Below are 24,927 nucleotides of genomic sequence, written 5' to 3' on the forward strand. Positions count from 1 at the left end.
CTCTTGCAAATGTTCACAGAGATGAACAACTATGGAGATTCACCCCGGATGGGCTTCCAGGTTCCATATATCAGATTGTAGAAAACAAAAGAAAAGGAAAAGAAAAACAACAAAAAAAGCCTACCTTGAATTTCTAGAAATCTAAGCTATAATATCTGGCCCTGAAGAATGCCAGCTTTCCACCAACTCTCCATTTATACTCTGGCTGAGGCTAGATTGAACTTTTCTGAGGTCTGGTTATACTAGCAGAAATTGTATTTTAAAATGCATTAGAAAGAAAGGTGGCAATGGGGTCAAAAATAATAAGCTCTTAGCATTTGGCACAAACCACTTTAAACATCAAGTGTGTCACCAAGTTTGCTTGGAGTATCTACATAACTTTGAAAATGTCACGTCTCTTGTAAACAAGAGCCAGCTTTTAAAAGAGGGCTGTCACTAAGACTGTCTTTTGACTCAGCAACACATAGTCTTTAAGATTTTCTTTTTAGATATAATATTGTAGAATGCTATTTGGTCCTATTCATACATTGTACTTGTGGAAAAACTAATATCCAAAGAGGAGTTATGTATTGCCCAGGGCTCCAAAAACTAGTAGAAGATAGAATTGTGATTAGAGCCCAAGTTCTAAGGCCCAATATGGTCTCCTTTCCCTTAAAGTACAGCATCTACTGTAGAAAATAACCATTGCCTTCCATTAGCTATATTTACTAGGTCTGTAACCCATGCTCTGATTGTCTATCCATTCCCTGGTTGGTTGCCTTGGAATGAGAACACCAAGGGAATGAAAGAATGCAGTCAGATCCTGCTAAGAATGTTCTGACTGGAATTGGTAATTATGTGTTTTCTACGAAGAATAGAATGATAGATATCAAGTGGAGTGCTTCTTTTGGACCAGCATAGTATGATTTAGACTGTGGAAGTGAAGAGCATCTTTACCACAAGGAAACAGAAGTAAATAAGGGTCTAAGAACCTCTAAGACAAGCTTATTTTATTACAATGAATTCAGAGACAGTAAGGAAAAATGATTATAGGAGAATGTGACCACTAAGATCAAGTTCATTTCCCATCCATACTCTAAAACGCTGGTGGGGGAGGGCATAGGTATTGTGCTATATACAAAGCACTGGACACCTTTATCATAGTGAATCCTCCTAATAACACTGAGGTAGGGTTAGGCATTCATCTCCGTTTTTAAAAGGAGGCAAACACGGCTCAGGGAGATAAACTGACTTGCTTAAGACCACCCAGCTAGCAAAGGATACAATTAGAACTACACTCCAGGGCTGTCTGGTTCTAAAGTTATTCCATTCTTTTCATTGCTTTCGCATCACTAGAGATACTTGAGAAGCCTATATAGTTAACCAGGACACTTCCTGGATTCTTTGTGTTAATCCAAAGAAGTAGCCGTGACCTAGTCATCAGCCACAAAATCTCAGAGAACAGAAATAAAGCACACAATCTCTCAGGCCTAGTCCACTGCTCCCTAGCCTCTAAAACTCCTATTGGCACAACTGCCTGACTGCAAAAAGTCAGGCTGTTCCAGGTCTGGCTGCCAGAGTCCACCATCTGGCCCTCTAGCCTACTGACCCCAGTCTTACTATATCGTCTAGACTTTGACCGGAGACTTCAGAGTACTCCAAAGCCATGTCAGACACAGAGATAAATTCTATGAAACAATCACCGTCTAGTGAGGAAAATAGTCTATATCATTTTGGAAATCTTTTTAGAATGGCAAAGGCTAACTAAGGTTATAGCTCAGGGCTTGCCTAGCAGTTCATAGGTGCAGGACCCTGGGGTCCATCCCCAGCACTTAACAACAACAAGTGAGTCAATAATACCTTTAAAAGGTATTTATTCTATTTGTGTGTGTTTCCGCTTGGACATGTAAACTAGATACGAACAAGAACAACAACAAACATATTTGATTTTGATAACCTACAGCAAACTTAGCCTTCTCTGTCTCATTACCTACCAGTAAAATGGTAGAACACCTCAAGAGTTGTTGGAAGGACTCGATAGAATGTTGACCAGCAAAGGCTTAGCATATAGTAAGTCCTCGTGAAATGCTATCTACGGTTCTTAACTGTTGGGAGCATTGTAGTGCCAGCTGGAGAAAGGAAAGGGAGAGGAGACTGCATCGCTACCTTTTGCTGAATCTTCCAGAGACCGATCAGGGTGACCAGAATCGAAAGAGTGACTCCTAATGAGGATTTCAGGTATCAGAACACTGGGGGCAAATGTCACTCCCAAATGCACCCTGTACTTCACACGTCATCTCATCGGGTTTGGACATGCTGACTGAGCTGCAGCAAGCCCTGACCGTGATCCAAAGGCTAGCTAAGAGAACCTGGCTGCTGGAGAATGTGTGAAGAGCTCAACTCAGCCAGGGTTGAAACCTCGAAACTGTATCTTTAAAAGATTCACTATGACTAGTGAGCACATCTGAAGTTTCTCAATCTTAATAATTCCCGGCTCAAAGCTATTTTTCTTCAGGTTACCCTTTGATCTCAATATGCATACTTAAAGATACTTTTCTGAAGATTCATTTGAAAATGTTTGTCAAATTCTCAGCTAACTATATATTAGATTCTGAAAATGTCCTAACATGAATAAGCTAATAAAAATGTTATTCTTAATAACTTTTTAGCTTAACCTTATCATTTCAGAAATTAAATGCAATGAAGCACAGATCTGACTTAATTAGATTCTCTCACCCTCTCTATATTCCTGTTACATATGCACACATATACGTGTGTGTACTATTAATGAATATTTAGATGACGACAGGTACATTTTAAAATATAAACACTAAAAGCAAGCTTTATAGTAAGACGCATTACGATTTGCAATCAGCATTTACATTTCAAATTAATACACACACATGTGTGTGTGTCTGAATGTGTGTATCTGTCATTTATCATTCCACAAAGAGGGAAACACATTTCTCTGTTCTCTTGCTGCCCTCTGGCGGCCGACACAAATCTACAGAAGTCACATTTCAGGAAAAAGAAGCAAACCAGGGCTGTGGTCTGCATCCTCGGGGCTGCTAGATTGGGTGTCAGAAAAATACATAAATCAGAGTTGTTTTTTAAAGGGGACTCTTGTCTGCCTCTTCCAATCCATCATGTTGCTACAACATCAATGAGGTCTTTTTCCTGGATAAGTTCCTGTTTGGACATTTGGGAACATAGGCAACATTTGAGTTCTCACAAACTTTGTATTGAAAACAAGCCAGCTTTCTCTGGCCAGTTTACAAGAAGAACTGCCCTCAGTCATCTGCGGCAAAGACTGTATCCTTCAGTTTTTCAGTTCCTTCAACCACGCCCTCAAACCATTCATCTTTAGAGACAGTAAAATCCATTCTGACATATATTAGTAGTGGATTTCCTAATTACGTTGAAAAGAATTGTTTTCCCAGAAAACTATACTAAGACCAGGAAGCAACACGGTGCATAATTGAAAGGCAATTACCCACCCACCAGAAGGGAAATATTGGACTATAGCTGTAGCTCAGCGGTACGGCAGTCATAGTATGTGTCATGCCCTGTGTTACATCCCCAATACTAAGAAACATGCATAAAGAAAAAGGAAAGCATTGGAATACACATATTAGCACTGCAGAGGAAGTTAACGAAAGCAACAATAGCTACCTCAATCTCAGTGATACAAAGACAAGCACAACGGACTACTCTCCTTAATCTTTCGCTTGAAAAGAGGTCTCCATTCCTTGAGATGCAGCCTTACGCTGCCACAACTAGATTGGTCTCAGTTTTGCCACTCAACAAACTCAGTATCTCTGTTCCCTAATCTAGAAAATCAATAATGTGCATCATTTCAGAGTCGGAATGAGGACTGGATGAGCTAAGAGTACAATGCACCTCACTGCACCCAGCCTGACTCCTGGGTCATTGCTCAAAAATCGAATTCTGAGGAGGTTGACCAGTAACTGGTCTCTAGCACAGTGCAATCAGGAGCAACAAATGGGGAAAGTGCTGAAGTCCGGCTGTGCGGCTGACAAATGTCTTTCCAAAGTACACGTGAGACAATAGAATAGGCAAGGATTCAACCCTGGTCCCTGAGCTCTTTTATAAAGCACCTTATGAAGAACAAAGGGGATATGAGGGTCCAAAGACAAGGGTGGTGGGGATGGAGCTGCAAAAATGCATTTTGCAAAGAGACGGGGCTTTATGGAAAATGAAGTGCCTGAGTCAGAAGATCTTTAAAAGTCACTTTCTAGTTCTGATAGCCAAATGGATCTGTCCCATATTCCACCTCCTTAAGGGAAATACAATTCTGTCCTCAGAACTAAATCACTAAGAACTGCCTTCCCAGCTGGCCTCTCTCTTTCCCTGTAATTCCCAGCAGCTGCCCCAAACAAAATGTTCAGAAAACAAAAACCAACCTTCCTCTGCCAATCCAAATTACCTCTGTGTTTCAAGCCAGCAGTATCGGGTTAGCGTACCCTGATCCACACACTATTCCATGGGCTAGAGACTAAGAACTTCAGAATAATTGACAGTGCTATTCTAGGGGATTAGTGGGGGGGGGGAGAACTTCCTTTCCCCCATTACTTATCTGCTCTCCTACTTGGAAATTTAGAGGTGATTCAAATTACTTAAAAACAACAGTGCTGGGACAAATCTCGGAATGGACTCCTTTAAACATCAGCTTTCCTTACACATTTAAGTTTTCTTTACAGACTAGCTAGGTATTTTTTTAAAGGGGCTGATAGAGAAACTGAAAGCCAGTGTGTTTAAGACCTTTCTATTAAAGAGCAAGCGTAAATGGAAAAAATATATTACTGAAATTATAATATGTCAACCGAAAAATCATATCCCATTAGCCGAACAACTCGGCAGGAACATATAATCCCTAGTGCTTGCTGGGCAGCCTCAACTCTCACATATATTATCTCTTTTAATCCCCACAACTGTTCTATGTAGTCACGCCTACATAAGGTCTATAATTTCGGGAACAACCTCACACATCAGTTTTCTCTTTTCAAAACGGGCAATTTGATAAATGCTTAGCAAACTGGAAGTTCATTTTCTATAGCCACATAAGATGCCTCACCTGAAGGAAATGTATAAATCAGAAGCAATTCGTGATTGTCATATTGCTTTTTTGAAAACAGAGCTAATGTACATCTTTAGTACCACACAAAGGCCAGAATTACAATCATGTAATACATATTTAAAATCTAGCAAGACGTAACAGCCTCATCCCACCGCTGAGCACCAGTAAGCTGAAATGACCTCCTATTGGAGCCTGGGGATAACAGATGTCCAGTATTTGTAATTCACATACTGCTACAATATAGAATTGGGGATCCTGACCAAACATGCAGCAAAATAATTTTATAAACCCTTTTGGGATTAAGGATATTCACCAAAGAGCAGATCTCTTTGGTAAAATAAAATTGGTCTTTTATCTTTAAAATCTATAGAATAAATTTGACAAAAATTTGAGTGGGTTTTTTGCTTTTGAGACAGGGCTTCTCTGTGTAGTCCTGGCTCTTCCTGGAATGTGCTCTGTTAACCAGGGCGGTTTCTAACTCATAGGCCCTCTGTCTGCTGAGTGCTGGGATTAAAAGTATGCGCCGCCACCACCCAGTCAGAAATTAAGGGGTTTTGACTGATAACAGACTAAACATGCCATCATCTTTGCTCTATCCACTCACAAATGAATAAGAACATTTAAAGTGCAGTAAGTCAGGACATACTGAAGCATTTCTATGGCCTCTTCTGCCTGGAGCTAAACTCTTCACTCAAACCAACAGGATTCATAAGTTGACTACCAAATGTTAAAATTAGGATAGTGTATTAGTTATTTGTGCTGCTCTGATAAAATGCCATGACTAAGACAACTTAAAGAAGAAAAGATATTATTTTGGTTTGTGGTTCCAAAAGGAGAGTCCACAATGGTGGGGAAGGGTGGCAGCAAGCAGCAGGGATAGCAGCAGGGCCGGGAAGCAGAAAGATCACATTTCTATGGACAGGCAGGATGCAGAAAAAGCAGAAGCAAACTACAAGAGAGGAAGTGGGACAAAGTTAGAAACTCGCAGAGCTGGCCTTCAGTGATGGCCTTCTTTCAGCAAGGATCCACCTCCAAAAGCTTCTAGAACTTTCCCCAAACAGTGCCTGCAACTGGGGACCAAGTACTCGAATATCTGAACCTATGGGAGACATCCATCATTTCAACTAGCACAGACATCTAACACAAATCTCCACTATGTGGATGACCTTTGGCAACTCTAGTCTCAAATATCCTCGACCTTTTCATCTCTAATGACAATCTCCGCCACTTATGTACTCATTTTCAAGAGCCCAGCAAAGACCCTGTAGTGTTGATTTGAGTTCATGTTAAATCTGAGTTCCCAAACTGGCTCATTCGGTGACCCTGGACAAGTCATTCTGTTCTCCTAATGTGAACTTCGGTGTAAAATTGTCTCCAATAATACCTGACATACAGTGGTAACATGATGGATAATTTTAAATCCCTGCAGAGGTAAACAGCTTTTGTCTCTATCTGACAAATGCTCAGGAGAGCAAAATATGGTTCCCCAGATGTCCATGTTTGGTTTGCTTTGTTTTAATTAAGAAACTGCACATCTATTTTTCAGAGAGGCTGTCCTATTTTATATTCCCATTTGAGAAGTATGACACATTTGAGCTTCTGTGTACCCTCGTCACCATTTTGCATTGTCACTGTTTTTTATTTCTGCTGTTCTGATAAATATTCAGTGCTATCTCACTGGGGTCTTAATTTGCATTTCCCTACTGGTTAGTTATCCTGAACAACTTCTAATCTCTTACTTGCCATCTGCGCATACTGTTCATGACTTTATCCAGTTTAATAATTACAATGCTTGATCCTTTGTGGTTGGCTATGAGAATTCTTTATATATTCTAGATATGAATCCTTTGCAACTTGGTAGTAACTTTGATAAAAATCCAACCCACTGATTTTTTTTTCCTTTCTGGGTGTCACATCAAAAAACTCTTCAGAAAGACCAAGGGCCTGCAGACTTTCTCCTATACAATTTTCCAAAAATTTACCTGTAACTGAATACTCCAATTTTTTTGCCGCTGATTTTGCTTCTTTTTAGATAATCCATTTTGAGTTAACTTTTGAACATGCTATGAGATTTACATTGAGATTTATTTTCATTACCAACATATGTGCAATTTCTCACAGCATTTGTTGAAAATATTATTCTTATTTAAAATTCTTTTGTCGTACTTGGAGATTGAATTTGGGGTCTGAGCTATGGAAAAGGCTATGTAAGACAGTGTCAGCTACCCTTGTACCTTTGTGAAAAATAGTCTATCCAAACTTTGTGGGACTACTTGCACATTCTTTATTCTGCTTCATTGGTCTGTGTCTATCCATTTGCTAATTGCATATTGTCTTAGTGCTGAATATCATAAGCATTAATAATAATACGCCTCAGTTTGTTCCTTTTCAAAAAAGTGTTAGCTTTTATAGTCCCTTTTGAATCCTCCTACTTAGTATGACCTTGCCACTGCCTACAAAAATATTTGGCTGAATTTTGACATTGACTTAAACATACAGGTCATCTTGGAAAGAAATGATATAGTTACTACGTGGCGTATTCTACTCATTAAATACAGTGTGCCTTTTAATATATCTATAATTATTATGAATTCTCTTGTCAGCTTTTTGTAGTTTGAGCAATAAATGCTTTGTTAGGCCTAGTTTCAAGTTTTGCATTTGTTTTGAGTGGAAGTAACCTGTCACCTTTTGATGATTGGATGAGGTAAAGCCCATACCAGACACTGCTAAAGTGGCCGAGAACTGAGACTAGATCAATCATGGATTTAGGGGAAAACTTGATGCTATTTTCTGCTAAATGAGTATAATTACATGATTCCTAATGAGGTTTTGTTATACCCACAGATCAGCGCCTTACTCAACTCACATCAGAGAAGCTTCTTTTTGTAGGAAACGGGAGTCAATGCAGAGACCTACAACTGGACAGTATGCAGAGAGTGAGGACTTTGGACTAAACTCCAGCACCGAGAAGGGGAAGTGGACAAATGGTCCCACCCCTAACCACAAAGCCATTGCAATTGATGCCTGCTGGAAAAGGGAAAATTGGGTTTCTCCAATAGAGTGTTACTGGTCTATCAACAATATTGCAGGGTAGACCCCATGCCCAGATCTGGCTAACACAAACAAAATATATGCTTTGTGGAATTTTTGTTTTACTTTCTTTGCTTTTACGTTTTCTATTTTACTGGTTTCTTGTTTGATCTGAATTGATTTTTGTTTCTTGCTTTTGCTTTGAGAGAGAAAGGAGAGAGCGAGAGAGAACATTATATTGAGTCAGTTGGGAAGTAGGGAGGATCTAGGAAGAGTTAAAGGAGGGAAAAATCATGAATAAGATATATTGTATGACTAAATAAATAATTGAATAAACAAAAATAAAACAAAATGACTTTCTAGTCTTCCCACTTCTATTTCTGTCTACTATAACTATTGTCCCCACCTCAGTCAGAATAGTCTGAAAAATAAGTAAAATCATGTCACTCCACTTCTGAAAAATCTACTTTTTGTCATAGAAAACAAAGCCAAAAGCTTTCCAAGGGATTCTAAGTCCTACTACTTCCCTCATTATCCTTTTGAACCCTTTTTCTTCTATACAGATTTTCCTATTCCCTATGTCTAAACAAAACCTCACATATAGGGATGGATGAAAGGATGGATGGATGGATGGATGATAGATGGATGATAGATAATTATGCTGTGTGAATAAATCAATTCATCAATAAATAAAATCTAATCATTACACCAGGGCTGAATTAATTATATACCATGGGCTTTATAGCCTATTTTATAAGTAATTAGTACAACATGGCCATTCCTGCTTACACATGGTTGCTTCCCTACTCTACAGTCAGCATAGGTCAGTTGTGACAGAGTTCAGTAGCCTCCAAATCCTAAATTGTTTACTATATGGTTTTATATTCAGTGACCCCTTCTTTAGCTTCACATTAGCCAGGTTTCCTGCACACCTTCAGACCTGTCTAATCCAACTTGCCCCAAACTGAGCTTTCCTTCATCTCTCCCAAAATTTATCATCCTATATTTCTTACGATAAAAAGAGTGGCTGCATTCACTTGGTCAGGCAAATAAGAAATCTAGGCATCAGAAACCCTTAGTAGCATCCTCTGATTGTTAAGTCCTAATGATTTCACCTCTCTCTTCTTCTTCCCACTGTCCTAACTCGGAACATAATTACTTTGTGCTCAGACAGTGTTCCAACTGTGTGAGCTATTCTTCTAAATGCAGCCTCTTATATACAAGGCTGGCTGTAGCCTTTCTCTACTAGAAAGCAATGCTTTCCTAGCAGTGGCAGGATAAAATGCTCACGTTCAAACTCATCAACTAGGCAGTCAATTGCTTTTCAGCCCTGATCCCCGTCTGCCTCCAGTGCAATCTGCTACTTTTTATTCCCACTTCATGTTCTAATAACACAGCCTCAGGTCTCTGATCTTTGTCCACACTGGGTTATCCACTTGCAACTTGCTTTCCCTGTTTCTCTTTCTATTCAACTTTAGAATCTGTGACAACAACTGTTAAGCGACAAACAGACTGGATTAAGGAATTTTTGGAGTCTAAGGAGACCACATGAGGAAGATCAGTCCTCATTGGGGAAGAACACATCTGATCTGTTGGGGCCATGAAAACACAGAAGACTAATATGTGAATGAGAATTTTCTTCTCATGCTTTGGACATCAGGACTATTGTCCCACTGACCTCTGCACTCCTGCTCTTACACCACGCTAACCACCCACACCGGGACCCCTTTATCTGTAGCCTTTCTGTCTAAGATGATTTATACTGTAGGCTTCCCTGGTTCGGAGGCCCCTGGAACTTGACTGAGTCATACTATTGAATCCTGGGGTCTCCAGTCCATCATAGGTGTACTATGCTGTTACTTCTTTGCTGCAATAAACACATCATCTAATTCCCCTAACAGGTCTCCTCTGTAGTGTCTATACATGTCACATACCAGTTCTACCTCTCTAGAAAGTCCTAATTAATACAGTACCGAATGTAGGTCTTATCTACTTCTTCACAACTCGATAATTACAAGGCGCCTTGTATGGGCCCTACTGTCACTACACATCATGACTGGTGTTGTAGTGGTACCTAATTAAGTACTTTGACTCTTAGAATATCTCTTGTTAACACTTTTTAGTTGACAGATATTACACATACATATGTGGTACAGTGTTAAAATTCATACATTCACACACAGTGCATAAGGATCAAACAGTATTTCCATCTCCTTATATAGTTATTGTTTCTTCGTGATAAGACTCACAATTTTTTCTCTTTCGGCACAGTTTACGTGTTATAGTTATCCTATTGTGCTGAACTCTCTTCCATCTAAGTGCATTATCCATTTTGCTATCCATCTTTGCCACTTCCTAAAGAAATAACCTTGGACCTATGGCTATCACATAGAAGCATATAAACCTCTTTCAGTTTCTAATGACAAAACCAGAAAGGTTATGAAAAGTTTTGGAAGTGACATGGGCAACATGGCAGAGAACACTAGCTGTTTCCTTAGATGCATTCTCTTACTCCTTTTGAAGTCTTAGTTGGGAATGTGCTATACTGAAGACTTTACCTTCAAGCCAGGCAGTGGTGGTGCATGCCTGTAATCCCAGCACTCGGGAGGCAGAGGCAGGTGGTTCTCTGTGAGTTCGAGGCCAGCCTGGTCTACAAGAGCTAGTTCCAGGACAGGATCCAAAGCTACAGAGAAACCCTGTCTCGAATAAAGACTTTCCCTTCTTGAGACGGCACAGTTGCATATGTGTTTTATCCCAGCACTTGGGAGGTTGAGGAGACTGACTACAAATTCAAAGGCAGCTTGGGCTATGAAGCAAGATTGTGGTTCAAAAAAAAAAACAACAAAAATGAAACAAAGACTACTTTTCTGCCTCCCTTATCAGTGAGCCTGATTGTGAGATTGAAGTTTAGAAAATGGAATGTAATGAAAATGATGTCTAACTCCCAAATCAGAACCTTAAAGCACAGGGTTAAAAACTCTACTTCTCTCTCATTCTTTACAACAGCTAGAATGGAGATGATGAATGACCATTGTAGCGAAAGCAGGATATTAGGCTTCTCAGAGCACTAAGAAAGAAAGAACAAAGAATCCTGATTACATCAAGTCATCTTAGTTGGGTTATTTTACAACAAAGAAAGAAACATCTCTTACATTAGAGCCATGGTATGTTTATGCCTCTCAGCATCTGAGCATCTTACCTAGTGAGGCTAACAAGTGATCAAGATTGGACTTGAGCTATGGATAGACTCAGCTTGTATCAGCCTTCACAATACAAATAAAGTTCTTTTAAAATAATGCTTTCCACGGAGGGCTCTGTCTGCTAAAAAGCTCTTACAAATAAACATGAGACATTTGTGGCAAGTACACAGTATGTGTTAAGAAGTATTTCTTGTCTCAAGCACATTACCAGGTTCATTTTTTTGTCTCCCTATAATTTATTCCTTTGATTTGACCAAATTATAATGTATGCTACCTTATAAGTTATATATGATATAGAATACTCTAACTTAAAACATTTTAAAATGAGACATAATTTAAAATAAACACACTGATTTATTTATGGTCTTGAAATGGGGATCAAGACTTGCTAAATATGGGACTTGCAAACATAATGGTTCTCAGACCTTCTGCTGCCCATTTTCACTGAAGCAGGCCAGAAAAGTATGTTCTTACTTCCCACTAAAGTACATTATATAAGATAAACCCAGAGGAACCCAGGGAAAACAAACAATGGTATCCTCAAAGGTACAGAAACACACACACACATAAAGCCCAAACAAATAGGCCTGCCTCCAGTGTGTTAGTACTCCATCAGCCCCTATTGTCCTGCAGTCATATTTTTCTAGAACCAGATATTTAATCATACTATAAGTTTACCTGAGTTTTGGGGGGAAGGTGCTTATTATTCTAGAGTGTTACCAAGTCATATGTCATATAAAACTTACATAGACATGTTTGCTTTTCTCTTAGCAATCTGTCATTTGATTGGAGGATGTCATGGACTTGGTATTATGTGAGGATAACGCTACCCTATAGTTTCATTGTATATGCATCACCTTCTTCCGTATCACTTTCCTTTGCTATACTTCATGTTAATGCCTTAGAAACAGCCAGTGGCTTTTTTTCTTTAATATCCCCAGCATTTATTTACCTGATAATAAAAACACTATATGTTCAAGTAACAGATGCTTAATAGATGAAAAGCTAAATGTTATATTTCTGTGTGTTTTGTTTGTTTTCTTTTTGAGATAGGGTTTCTCTGTAGCTTTGGAGCCTGTCCTGGAACTCTCTCTTGTAGACCAGGCTGGCCTCGAACTCACAGAGATCCACCTGCCTCTGCCTCCCGAGTGCTGGGATTAAAGGTGTGTGCCACAACTACCTGACTACTAAGTGCTATATTTAATATTAAACATCACTGTGGCCAAGTTTAACAATGCAGGCCTATAATCTCAGATACTTGGGAGGCTGGGGAAGGAGGATCATAACTTGAAGATCTGTCTGGGTTACATAGTGAATTGAAGGTTGACTGGGACACCTTATTAAGACTCTGCTTGAAAAGTAAAAAGAGGGCTTGAGGATAGATCAATGGTAAAATATTTGCTTATCATATACAAGGCCCTAGTTTTAACTTATACATCTTCAAGAAACATGTCATTGTGGCACAGTGGGATTTCTTTCCAATATCAACTTGAACCAAATAATAAGACACACAACTCCTGTCTGTGATCCCAACAGTCTGGAAACTAAGTCATAAGGATGACAGGTTCCATATACACTACATAGTGAGTGCCAGGATAGCCAAGCTTTTTATAGCATGTTTTGCTTTGAAAATCTAAACAGAAAAAAAGAAGGAAGGAAGGAAGGACGGAAGAAAGGAAGGAAGGAAGGAAGGAAGGAAGGAAGGAAGGAAGGAAGGAAGGAAGAAGGAGAAGGAGAGAGAGAGAGAGAGAGAGAGAGAGAGAAGGAGGGATGGAGGCAGACAAGACAGATGTCACTTTTTTGGAGGGGAGATATTAAGGATAGGAAATGGTTACCTTGCCAAAGTGTTCAATCAGGATTTCTACCACAATGTTCTGGAATTTGATGTTCATCATAGCAGCCACAGTGTCCTCTTGAGCTCTCATCAGGGTGGGCCCAAAGATCACCCCCATATTGGAAGGTGTCATAAGATTCTCTTTGCTGTGCTCACACACACTGCCAGAAGAAAAAAGAAAATGATGAAAAAGGTTCATTTCTCTAGTAACGAGAACTATGCTAGGTGTTAAAGGAGATAAGAGACACCAAAGAGTAGAAAAGAAGAGGCCAAAAAGTATACATGGAAGAAAAAAAAACACAATGGAAAAAACTAGCAAGTAACACAAGATAGTATAAGCATAGGAGCCAAAGTGAGAGAGAGGAGGAACGAAGAAAGCAAGTTTGAAGGAGTTAGGGGACAGATGTGGAGGTAGAAAAGGGTGTGGGGAGGCAGGAGAAAGGCCCGAGTACGTGCAAGGCATAAGGCATGGAGAGCAGCAGGTCCAATGAAGAACAAAGTAGATTAGAAGGATAACCCAGAGGTGGAGGACTTCCCAGTACTTCATTGCTTTCTTTAAAAACAAAACCAGTGGGAAGTGTGCCTACTAGTCCTTCTAGTGAGGAATCTGGCCATTCTAGTACCACAGTTAAAAAACTAAAACCTGAAAGACCGAAAAGGATACTACGGTTGACCGCCCCTTGATCAGCTTCTTCATCTTATAAAACAAAGGAGACGGAAAAACATCTTCCTGAAATCACAATTGCTGAGCTGGGGAGTAGATCCTGCAATCTGATCGCCAGATATCTGCTCTGTGTCAATTCTTGCCACTGGCTACCCATCGCTTACAGGAGAAGCTAAAAGGTCTTTAGAGAGCACAGCTAAAACCTTTTGTAATTTTCCCCCCATTTCTAATCCCTAGGTATAGCCTAGGTTCTAAAGTTGAGCCCAGTTTGGATCCTAACAGTGCCCTCACAAGCTGTGCAACAGGGAGTTTTAATCCCAACCTCCCTGAGCTTTGGTTTTCCTCCTTGTGTAAACAGTGTCTACTTTAGAGCAGTAGAAAACCAAATGTGACATTGCTTCAACACAGGACTGCCCAATGTGCTTCTCTTTCTAAGAACCTCCGTTAGGCACTGCTAATCTTTGACAAGTGTTCCACTCAACTGCTTAGATAGGCGTTTTCTGGCTATACCATGGTTATTGCAGACAGAATTTCTTATCTTTCTCTTATGCCTACCCTTTCCCTTGAATGTCCTCTATCCCATATCTAAAGAATGACTAATTTTTCCTGGAGATTTACTTTAGGTGACATCTATCTCCTTCCAGGTAGCTGAAAATGAGGACTAATGAATTTTAAGTCAAAGGTGGCATTTAGTGTGAGGAAGACAATGGATTTCTGGCTTCCCTCTCTCTTGCTTTCTTAAAAACATGTTTTTAATTTTCCAGAAAAAAAATACAAATTATACCATTTTCCTCTTCCCTTTCCTCCCATAGCCAGCTTAGCCCCTTTCAAATTCATGTCCTCTTTTTCTTGCTAGCTACAAGCATGTGCATAAATATATGAATATAACCTGCCGAGTCTGGTTAATGTTGCTTTGCGTGTATGCGATTTCAGGTCTATCCATTTGGTACCCTTCTCACCTTAACTGATAATACTAGCAAGGAGAATACATTGCAATTTTCAGTTTAATTATCTGCTTCTTCTACTAGGTGGTAAACAACTTCCAACTGTGTTCCTGGCACACAACAGTTACTAATTAATTATCTTTATAGGAACTGAACTCCATTAAAGCTCTTTTAAACTACTAGAGGCAGGCAAGTGAAAAACATGCAGCCCTTTGGCCAGTTTGGCTGTGGAGGTGTAGAGGTTAGAATAAGGGGCAGGCCCGGTGCCCACTCAAAATACTAATGCCAAACTCACCCAGCCAAAGGCCCTGAGAGACTGACCCATGAACAAGCAAGTTCTTGACACTAAGTGGGTAATTAAGGGGGACAAAATCCTTAGACCAATCTTTATAATAAAGTCTCTTAAGCCCTTAACAAAGGCTGGGTGCCATTCAGATGGTAATGAGCTGCCAGCATTCAGGCCTTTGATATTTCTAGCTGCTGATCAGTCCCTTTCAACAGTTTAAATGCCTCTGCAATTAACCTTTATTCTTTAGTGACAGAATTTGTTCAGTTATTAAAATAGCAAAGAATCTCCATGCTGCCACCAAGTGATCTGGAATGGCTAAACCACTGTGGACTAGGCAAGAACCCTCATCTCCTTTTGTGAGCTTTGAAGAGACCTGAGGTTTGCTCGAGACCACTGCAGTTTGCTGTATATTTGCAACTGCAGAAAGAAGGGTGCTTTATTCCGGGACCTGAGGCAAAGCACCCAGAGGGAGGTGCTCAGTAACGTCACTTTGGAGAGGCAGGTGATTTGATGTAGTGGGAGCTGCAGGCTGCATTCCTGCTGCCCCAGCTCCTGGGCCGCCTGGCTAGCTTATGCCCCAAAATAACAACACACAAACTGTATTCTTTTAAACACTGCTTGACCCATTTCTGTTCATGTGTGTAGCACCCCAAGGTGCGCTTACCGGGAAGATTCTAGCCTACATCCATCCTGGGTCAGAGCTTTATCACATCTGCTCTGGAGAGGAGAACGTGGCGTCTGTCTCTCAGAGGAGCTGCCCTGCATCTGAGCTCACTTCCTCTTCCTCCCAGCATTCTGTTCTCTTTACTCCATCCACCTATGTTCTAACCTATGAGGGCCAAGCAGTTTCTTTATTTTTTAACCAATGACCTTCCTCCATCAATTCGAACCTGTATTTGTTGGTGTTTGAGTGTAACCATTGTTCCACTGCATCTTCCTGCCTGCTTCGGTAATGCCTCCTGGGAAACAGAAGCCTCTATAGGAGGATTTTAAGCTGAGCTTACTTCTCTTTCTCTGCAGGAGCTTCCTACTATCCCTACTATATTCACTTTCATGGCGGCCTTCTGGTGAAACCTGGGGAGATTTCTTTGCAAGTGCCACCTCTCATCTTACTATACACTTCCTTTTCGACACAAAGGATTGGACACTAGAGCTTTATCCATACTAGCCAAGGTCTCTAGCGCTGAGCTACACCCAAGCCACATCCATTTTCCATGTGCTACCTTTCCTAATGTACACATTTGTTTCCTTTCATTTAAGAATTTTTTAGCTGTTGAGAATTCCATACAATGTATTTTGATTATATTTATTCCCCACTCATCCCCCCAACTTTTCCATGCCCCCCACAACTTTATGTCCTCTTTTTTGCTTTTAAATTTATTACTCCATTTGACTCCAATTTGTGTTGTTCATGTACTTCTGGGTGTGGGGCCACCCACTGGAGTGAGTAGTCTTACCAGGAGTCATATCCTTAAAGAAAACAGATTCTCCCTCGTCTAGTAGCCACCAACTGTCCATAGCACTGAACGGAGGGGGGGGGGGGGCTGTCACTAATGAACTGCTTGGGCTCCATGCTAGAATGCTGAACGGCTTGCTCTTGTGCAGGCAAATCCTCAGCTGCTCTGAGCTCCTGAGTGCAGCAGCCCTGGCATGCTTCATCATGCCTTTGCTCTGTTCTTCATCAACTTCTGCATCTCATCGTCTTTCTGCTACAGTCTCTGAACCTTGAGTAGGAGGTGGTGAGACAGATAGCCCACATGCGGCTGAGTCCTCCTCGGGCACTTATTCTCTGCACTTTGGCCAGCTATTAGTTACTGCCTTAATCACCACCCAGTAGCTAAAAAGAATAAGGAGAGCTGATCACAGTGGTCTAGGGATGGAGTCCTAGGTACTTTGGAGGTTGGGGTGAGAGGATCATTTGAGCCCAAGAGTTTGAAGCCAGTCTGAGAAATGTAACAAGACCTTATATACAGAAGTAATGAATGATGTCCAAAATGATAAATGAAAAAAGTGGCACGAAGAGCAATGATACACTGGGATGTGCAATTTATGTACAAATGCACAGAATATAGAAATGTCTTTATATAGAGAGAGTATATATGTATATATGGTCTGGCTGTCTAATCTTGTTGCATGATTTTTATTTGCAAGTTCTGTACAGTAAATTCAACTTTTAAAAGGAGAGGTATAAGTCATAGCTCAATTGTAGATTAATAAGATGAGTGAACCCAGACAACATGCTAAACAGTAAATTATGTAGAAGTTTACAGTATTATTTCCAATCCATAAGGACTAGAACAAATGGGTACAACTTCAGCATCAAAATTAAAAATAAAGTGTTTAGCTAAACCAGCATAACTTTAGACTGCCTTCTAAATATTTATGCTTATATCCACAAACTACTACTTCATGGAATGTGTGTGAATGCAAAGACTTAACACCACAAGAAGCGCTAAGAATAAATCACAGTTAAGGACTGAGCCCTAAACAAAGCATCAATAGCTTCCTGCTAAGGCTCAAGGACTATCTCAGAAGAAAGAATGGAAGAATCGGAAGACAGGGAAAGGGGCTGTGAAACGCTATCTTCTGGGCAGGAAACAGCAAGTGCTATCACAAACACATAACAACTGGGGACAATTGTATAGGGACTGCTCATGACTGAGCCTGTCACTGTCAGATAAAAGGGAGGAGGGACTCATGGGGCCCTATCTGTCACTGATGAACTGTTTCTTACTGACAGATTTAGGGAGAGAGGGAGTCATTGCCAACAGTTGTTGCCATCCACTAGTGGCCCCACCAAGCTCCAATAGATAGTCCCAGTCTGATGGCTACACGTATAGCCCTGGTTGACTAAGGAGGCCACAAAGCAAACCCCAAAGTCATTAATCTGGGAAAGGGACTGGTATGTGGAGGGGATAGAGGGAGCTGGTAGGCATAAGAAAGAGACAAAAGACTGTACAGAGAGCATAATCAGAACATATTACAAGCATGTATGGAAATGTCAAAGAACTAACTTAATGCAAAATTAAAACAAAAGAATGAGCATTTGAAGGAAGTGATGCGCTCTACTGTAGAAGATAATAACTCTCTTTGATGGTTTAGATTTGAAGAAATAAACTAAAATTATTTGAGGAGCACAGAAGTCATGTAAACGAGGTATATTAACCTGGAACATGTGCCTGATCCCTTTAAGCAAGCACACATTCATTAAACCACTATGGTACCATTCAACATTATTTCTTGCCTTACAAAATGACCTTCATCATCTAATCATTACAGCGGGAATGAAAACTGTCCTCCTGACGAAACAGGGCAGCTGCACATATGAATTCACTATGGTTATGACATCACACACAAGATCTGGCTATTCCAAATTCCAACATGGAGAAGGGAGTTGGGTGGGAAATCCAACCACTCAAGGAGGAGCTGTTGGCAATTGTCAGTTGCTAGGAGATAAAGGGTCAGCTTTTGATAAAAATATAGGCTCTCATAAGTTGACCATTCTCCAGTGGAAAGTCCTACATCTATGAATATTAGGGCAGCAAAAGTTGGCATGGATTGGTATAAAAAAGACGCAAAATTGGGTGTGTAGAAAAGGAGAGGTGGACCTAGGAAGAGCTGTGGGGGAGGGTGAATATGTTCAAAACATGCTGCACGAAGTTCTCAAAGAAATAATAATAAAAAACCCTAAAAGAGTACTGGAGTCTGTGGCAAGTCGGCAACTTAAACTACTTCAAAGAAGGAACCACTACTGCCTCCAGCATACCAGGCCCGGTGTGGTGAGATGGTCTCATTTCCTGAAATTCAGACATTAATGTGAATTACTTAAAATTTAAAATTTGGGAACTAAGTCTTTTTCCCCAAAAATAGTCAAAGACAAATAATTTTTTTTTTCGCTTTGAATTTTATCTGCAGGCCATTCAGTTGAGTGAGACCTCTGGTTTACAAAGATAGCTGCAGAAGAATTGGAAGCTATTTATGTGAACTTGTCAGTATCAGCCAGTTTTAGGGTTCAGTGACTAAGAACTCGATGTACTTTGACTTTTAAATAAGGAGGCCACTTCCAATCATATTCCTGGTTCTATTACTAATGTACTGTGTGGCTTTGTGCCTATCTTTTCCATCCCTAAGAATCCGTTCTGTCATGTGTAAGGTGAAAAAGTTATTAGGTGATCGAAAGTGTATTTTAGCCTGCCAGGAAATGAATCTAAGAAAACCCTGCTCTCGAAAACAATGAAAAAGAGAGAGCCACAAACTACACGTCTCTTGGACCATCAATTATGTATATTATCCCGCTCGAAACACACACACAAACACACATCCACACAAACGGGAATCTGAGCAAAGCAAGCTTCTATACTCAACTTGCAACTACAGAAAACTTTAAAGGACAAGTAACTTTTTTCTTTAACATATCACAAGAAAAAGGAACGTTGTATAGAAAATCTATATATTGAATACACGGTAGAATAAAATAGTCTCTATTGCGCACTACATCAAGTCTAGGCCACACTGTGTATTTTATGATGTTACAGGTGATTCTGATATGCAATAAATTTAGAAAACAGTGCTATAGATTGAGCAGTTAAACCAAATCTCACTATCATGTGCTTTTCTTTTTATAAATAAAGCTTTACTTGAACACAGCTTTTCTACTCATTTAAATAGTATTTATGCCTGCTTTCAAGCTGCAATTATACAACTGTGTAGATGTGATACAGGCTGAAAGCCTCACATATGCACTTTCAAGTCAAACTCTGCTAGAAATTAGATACTTGAAACTCATGTCACTAGATTGCTATGTATACATTCAAATTGGATCCTCATTTAAAAACAGAAACAATATACTTGTGAACAGTATAAATTCGAAAACAGAATATTTCATATTACTATTAATTTCCTTTCAGCTACAATAATTTTGCTAGATATGTGCTTACAAAGAGTTCTCATCTTCTCAAGATAAATTTGAAGCTGAGATTTTGATGAGTGAAACAAATATAGTGTCATGACTTTATTTAAAAAATCATACACCAGGCAGATGGAAACTAGGACTATAGATAAAGTGTGACCACGAGAGCTGAATCTGGATGATGGACACATGAGTTCTTGCTGCTGTTTCCTTCATTTAATTTTTGTATCACACACTAGAAGACATCTTGCATAATACAAATTTATTCAAAAGGAAAAGCAGTAACAGAGAGAGTCAGTGCCAAAAGTGACCAGTCCCTTTCCCCAAAATGGTGTTCTCTTTCAAGGGTAGACAGCTTTGGCTTTCTCCATCAGTAGCATAGTCTCCGTAACCTATGATATATATTTCAACATAGTACAATGGCCTGGAATATTTCAATGCCACCAATTAGAACCAAATCATGAATGTACAAAAGAAAAACAATTTTATTGTCAAATCATTACATAATGTTTTAAGAAACTCAAAGAACAAAAATAAACTGAAAACTGGATATAAGTTAACAGCAATAGTGACAGTAAGCTAAAAGAGCAGCTATTAGCAAGTTGATACATAGAGAATGTGACAATTACATCAAGGCTATCTAACAATAGCAATTTTAATAAACTGTTGGTTCTAAGACACTTCCAGAATGCAGATAACAACTTGAAAAAGAAAAGTGCCCTCAGAACCAATGAGAAAATGTTTATATATATATTTTTACTTGCGTGTGTACTCTCATACCTTGATGACTGTATTATTGTAATCATGATTTCGTACATCTATACTCTACGAGTAACTAGTTGTATTTAAAAGGCTAACGAAGACAAAGAGCTACAATAAAATTTTGAAAACACCATCGCCAGTCAGCATGACAGGTGGTAAAAATGATTTCTCATGAGGTAGATGTGTAGGAAATATAGATACTAACTGTGAACACCATACAGTCACACAGCCTTCTTAGGAACATAAAGAAAACAATAGCACTGGATAATGTGACCATCAATGAGTAAATAAACCAATACTACGACTCTCCAGATGTGATGAAACGTAAGTTACCAAACAATCCTTGACTATTTGCTGGAGCTGCAGATCGGTTAATTGAATCCATTCAGTCTTTAAAGGCAACCTGTTATATGCAAGAATAAAGGGACAGGCTAGAAATAAGACAATGAAGAAAATAAGTCTAACTAGGAAGAAGGAACCAAGCACCTGTAATTCCACCACTGAGGATGTTAAGGCACAGGTATCATTAGTATGAGGCCAACCTGCAGTATAGAATGAACTTGTCTGTTATAAACAGACTAAGAAATAACAATGTGCAGGACAATGTTGTGGTCTCACCAATAAACTAATGTCATAATATTTGGGGGTGTGGTAAGTTAAAGAGATAAAAAGGATGTAAGAGAGAGGTAGAATGTGTGGTAATATACTGGTTAGTTAGACAAACACCTTTAAAGAGCAGTTTTAATGTCAACTAGGAAAATAATAACAGAGTCTAGAAAGGCAGAAACTATAGAACAAGGTAAGTAGAAGATGTCAGGCATGGTTGTGCAGACCTGTAATCCCGGAACTCAAGTGACAGAAGCAAGAGGACCAAATGACATTCGTGTCTGCATAGACTACCTGAGACTCTCCAAAAAGTGGGGAGGGAAGCTGAACACCGTAACCTCATCTTATTGACAAACACAAATATGTTTCTATATAAACACACTTTCACAAAAGATTTAGAATAGTATGTGTTATATTATCAGTAATGACTACAGAGCACTAGAACAAAAAAAGGTAAATTTTGCTTTGTTTTCTGTACTTTCTAATTTCTACACTGCGAAGTACTGCTTCTGAAAAGATGTAAGTATTACTAAAATAAGAATCCAGTAAACCTAATAACCCTAAACCTTTCAAATAGCAGCACAAATGCAAGACGGTGAAAGAGTCTTACATCTCCCCCATTAGATCATAGAATTTTATTACCGGACGCCAATTATACTACTGCATTTTCTCATTTGCCTCGAGTAAAACTTTCACAAAAGATGCTGTCAACGCATCCGAAAGCACAGAGAAATGGGACTTCATTGAGTTTATAGAACAAGCTGTACAAATCCCTTTGTGTCTGCGTACTAATAAACACATGCATGAATGGTAGAATTAGGCATGACATTAGCTTCCATTGTAGAATTCCACTAAGGGTGAGATTGCTGGAGAGGAGACTATTAGCAATCTCCTATCTGTGACTAATGGAAACTATAGATAAAAAAGAACTGGATAACTGAGAACCCCAAATTGGCAGAGGTCTATTTAATTTTGCCTATTATTAACCTAGAAAATAGCAAGAAGCAAGAATATATTACAAAGGCACAGATATAATCATTATACACACTATGGAAGCCACAACTGGCAAGCAGGGTGATTGCATGCATTTGAAAGCATGTGAATTTTCTCTGTTCTCCATGTGAGTTTTCTAAACAGCCCTAACTGTATTTTCTAAATTTACATTGTCTGCAATATATGACTATAAAGGTTGTTAAACATATGTAAAATTTTTGGAGTTACTGTGCTGAATAATCTTGAGGAGCAACTGATGGAATGTAAAACACCTAAAACTGTGCACAACACCTCTGAGGGTTTCTGTCAGGCCATTTCCATAGAATATTAACTACAGTGGGAGACATGCCCTAAAAGATGTCAACAACATCCCATAACCTTGGGACACATGTCGAGCAAAAGGGGAAAATGGACAAAACCCACTAAACTTCTCATATTCACATTCTCTCCATCTCTCTCTTTTACCCTTCTTCCCCCCTCCTCACTAAGCCTTGCCACTGTAATATAAGGTGTTGTGTCTTGTCATGGACATGCCCCGCTCACTCTACCCTGATGAAGTGATGGGTCAAAATAAATATGCCCTCCCGTCAGGTTACTTTATTCTGGTATTTTGTCACAGTGATAAAAGACTAAGACAAGTACTGTGGACATCTGGTCAGCCTACAGGAAGCTTCAGTCATCAGTACTTTGCTGCACTTGCTTTCTCTGTGTATGTTTTCCGACATCTCCGGAAGTAAATTGATTAATCCCTAAACTACCAGCATTCATACTGAAAGACAAAGCAAAATTTCCTACTAGACTATAACAAGATTTTTATGTAGAAGAAAATTTGCAATTCCACACCACCTAATATCTATGCCATAATTAAATTCTCTCAAGTGTCAAGAGAAAACAAGTCTTTTAAACTGAGTTTTTAACATGTTGGTAAAAATCAAAATTCTTGCGCTGCATTTGCCTTTTGAGATCCCTACCTCTTTTCCCACGATACTGACTTGGAAAAAATAAATCCAAGCCAATAATCTCATAGATTGTCAAGCATTCTCTGTATTTATAGCCTTTCGTCTCTCAGTTCGATTCACATTAAACATTTCATAGTTTCATGCTTTATACTTCACACTTTATCAAATTAGGAGACATATAGGGTCAATTTGTGTCATTATTGGTGATGCTAACATTGACCAATGATTTAAGGCAGCATCTGTCACAGAGCCTCATTGTGAAGATCCACAGTGTCCATTTATAATTAGTAGCCTGAAGCAATACATTAAAATGATAAGAATATCTTGTCTCTCGATTTGATCATTTAATCAGTGCTCAAAACCAAGGCAGTGCAGCTACATGCTAATGACATGGCTATCACTCCCACATTCATTAGCTGCTGTTCTTCTATAATAGCTATTCTGTCTTTACCACCTCCTCCAGGAATCTCTGCTTCATCAATGTGCTCTTAGCAAGTATTCCTATGCGGGTTTCCCAAACGTCATTGGTGTCAACCTATTCAAGCAAATCCCTTTCTTTTTTTTAATTTTATTTTATTCTTTTTTAATTAAAATTTCCACCTCCTCCCTGTTTCCCATTTCCCTCCCCCTCCTTCCACATACTGCAAATCCCTTTCTTTATGGTATAATTTACCCACGGCTCACCTTGTCTTTCCAAACCCCAGATCTGGAAAGGCCACTTTTCTAAGCTGCTCTGGTCCTTTTGAAAAGGGAATAGAATTTAGATACAAAGAACTGGGCACTAGGTATACTCACATTTGAAGGGTGAGGGAGAGAACCATTTCAAGGATGGAAAAAAGGTTTTTGTTTTATTTGGTAGAGTGAATTCATCGACACCCCCTTTGTTGTTGTTTTTATTCTTTGGACTCTTTACTCTTTGGGGGGGCCAAGCACCCAGCTCCCAAATAAATTACACACATGGAGGCTTATTATTACTTATAAGTGCCCAACCTTAGCATTGCTTGTCTCTTGCCAGTTTTTCTTAACTTAAATTATCCCTTCTACCTTTTGTCTCTGGGTTTTTTTCCCCTTTTGTTACTTCTGTATATCTTACTTTCCTTCTTACTCAGTGGCTGGGTGGCTGGCCCCTGATGTCCTCCTCTCCTTGTTCTCTCTAGCTCCTTCTTCTCTTCTAGATTTCTCCTATTTATTCTGTCTGCCAGCCCGTCTATCCTTTCTCCTGCCTTGCTATTGGTCATTCAGCTCTTTATTAGGCCATCAGGAGTTTTAGACAGGCATAATAACAAAGCTTCATGGAGTTAAACAAATATAGCATAAACAAAAGCAACACATCTTATAATAATATTCTACAACATTTCCCCTTTATCTTTAATATTGCGAAACTCCGTTCTTCATTTCTACCTTCATATCCAATTCTCTTATTTCTTAGTGTATAAACACATACAAATATTCATGCAATAGATATTTGTTTTCCTTGTAAAATGTTTATATATTTTATATCATATTTATATGACTAGTAATAAAACAACCGAATGATGATTAAAATTTATTTGTAGCTCTTTCTTGCTTTCCAGGGTCATTACATAAGGATGAGTGAGAGGCAAGGACTGACAACTTAGTTGAAATAGCTCCTTTCTCTATGTGTTCCTATCACCAAGTT

At 39.3% G+C, this 24,927-nt stretch overlaps 1 protein-coding gene across 1 annotated transcript in view; it reads right to left on the bottom strand.

The window, feature by feature from the left end:
- Ophn1 (oligophrenin 1) overlaps window positions 1–24,927 on the bottom strand; it is a 333,717-nt gene that overhangs the window by 38,357 nt on the left and 270,433 nt on the right. The window contains exon 20 of the mRNA XM_057759550.1: window positions 13,143–13,302. Coding sequence (XP_057615533.1) covers window positions 13,143–13,302 — 160 coding nt within the window. The remainder of the gene's footprint in view (window positions 1–13,142; window positions 13,303–24,927) is intronic.

This window comes from Chionomys nivalis, chromosome X (genome assembly GCF_950005125.1).
Source record: "Chionomys nivalis chromosome X, mChiNiv1.1, whole genome shotgun sequence".
Lineage (NCBI taxonomy): Eukaryota > Metazoa > Chordata > Mammalia > Rodentia > Cricetidae > Chionomys > Chionomys nivalis.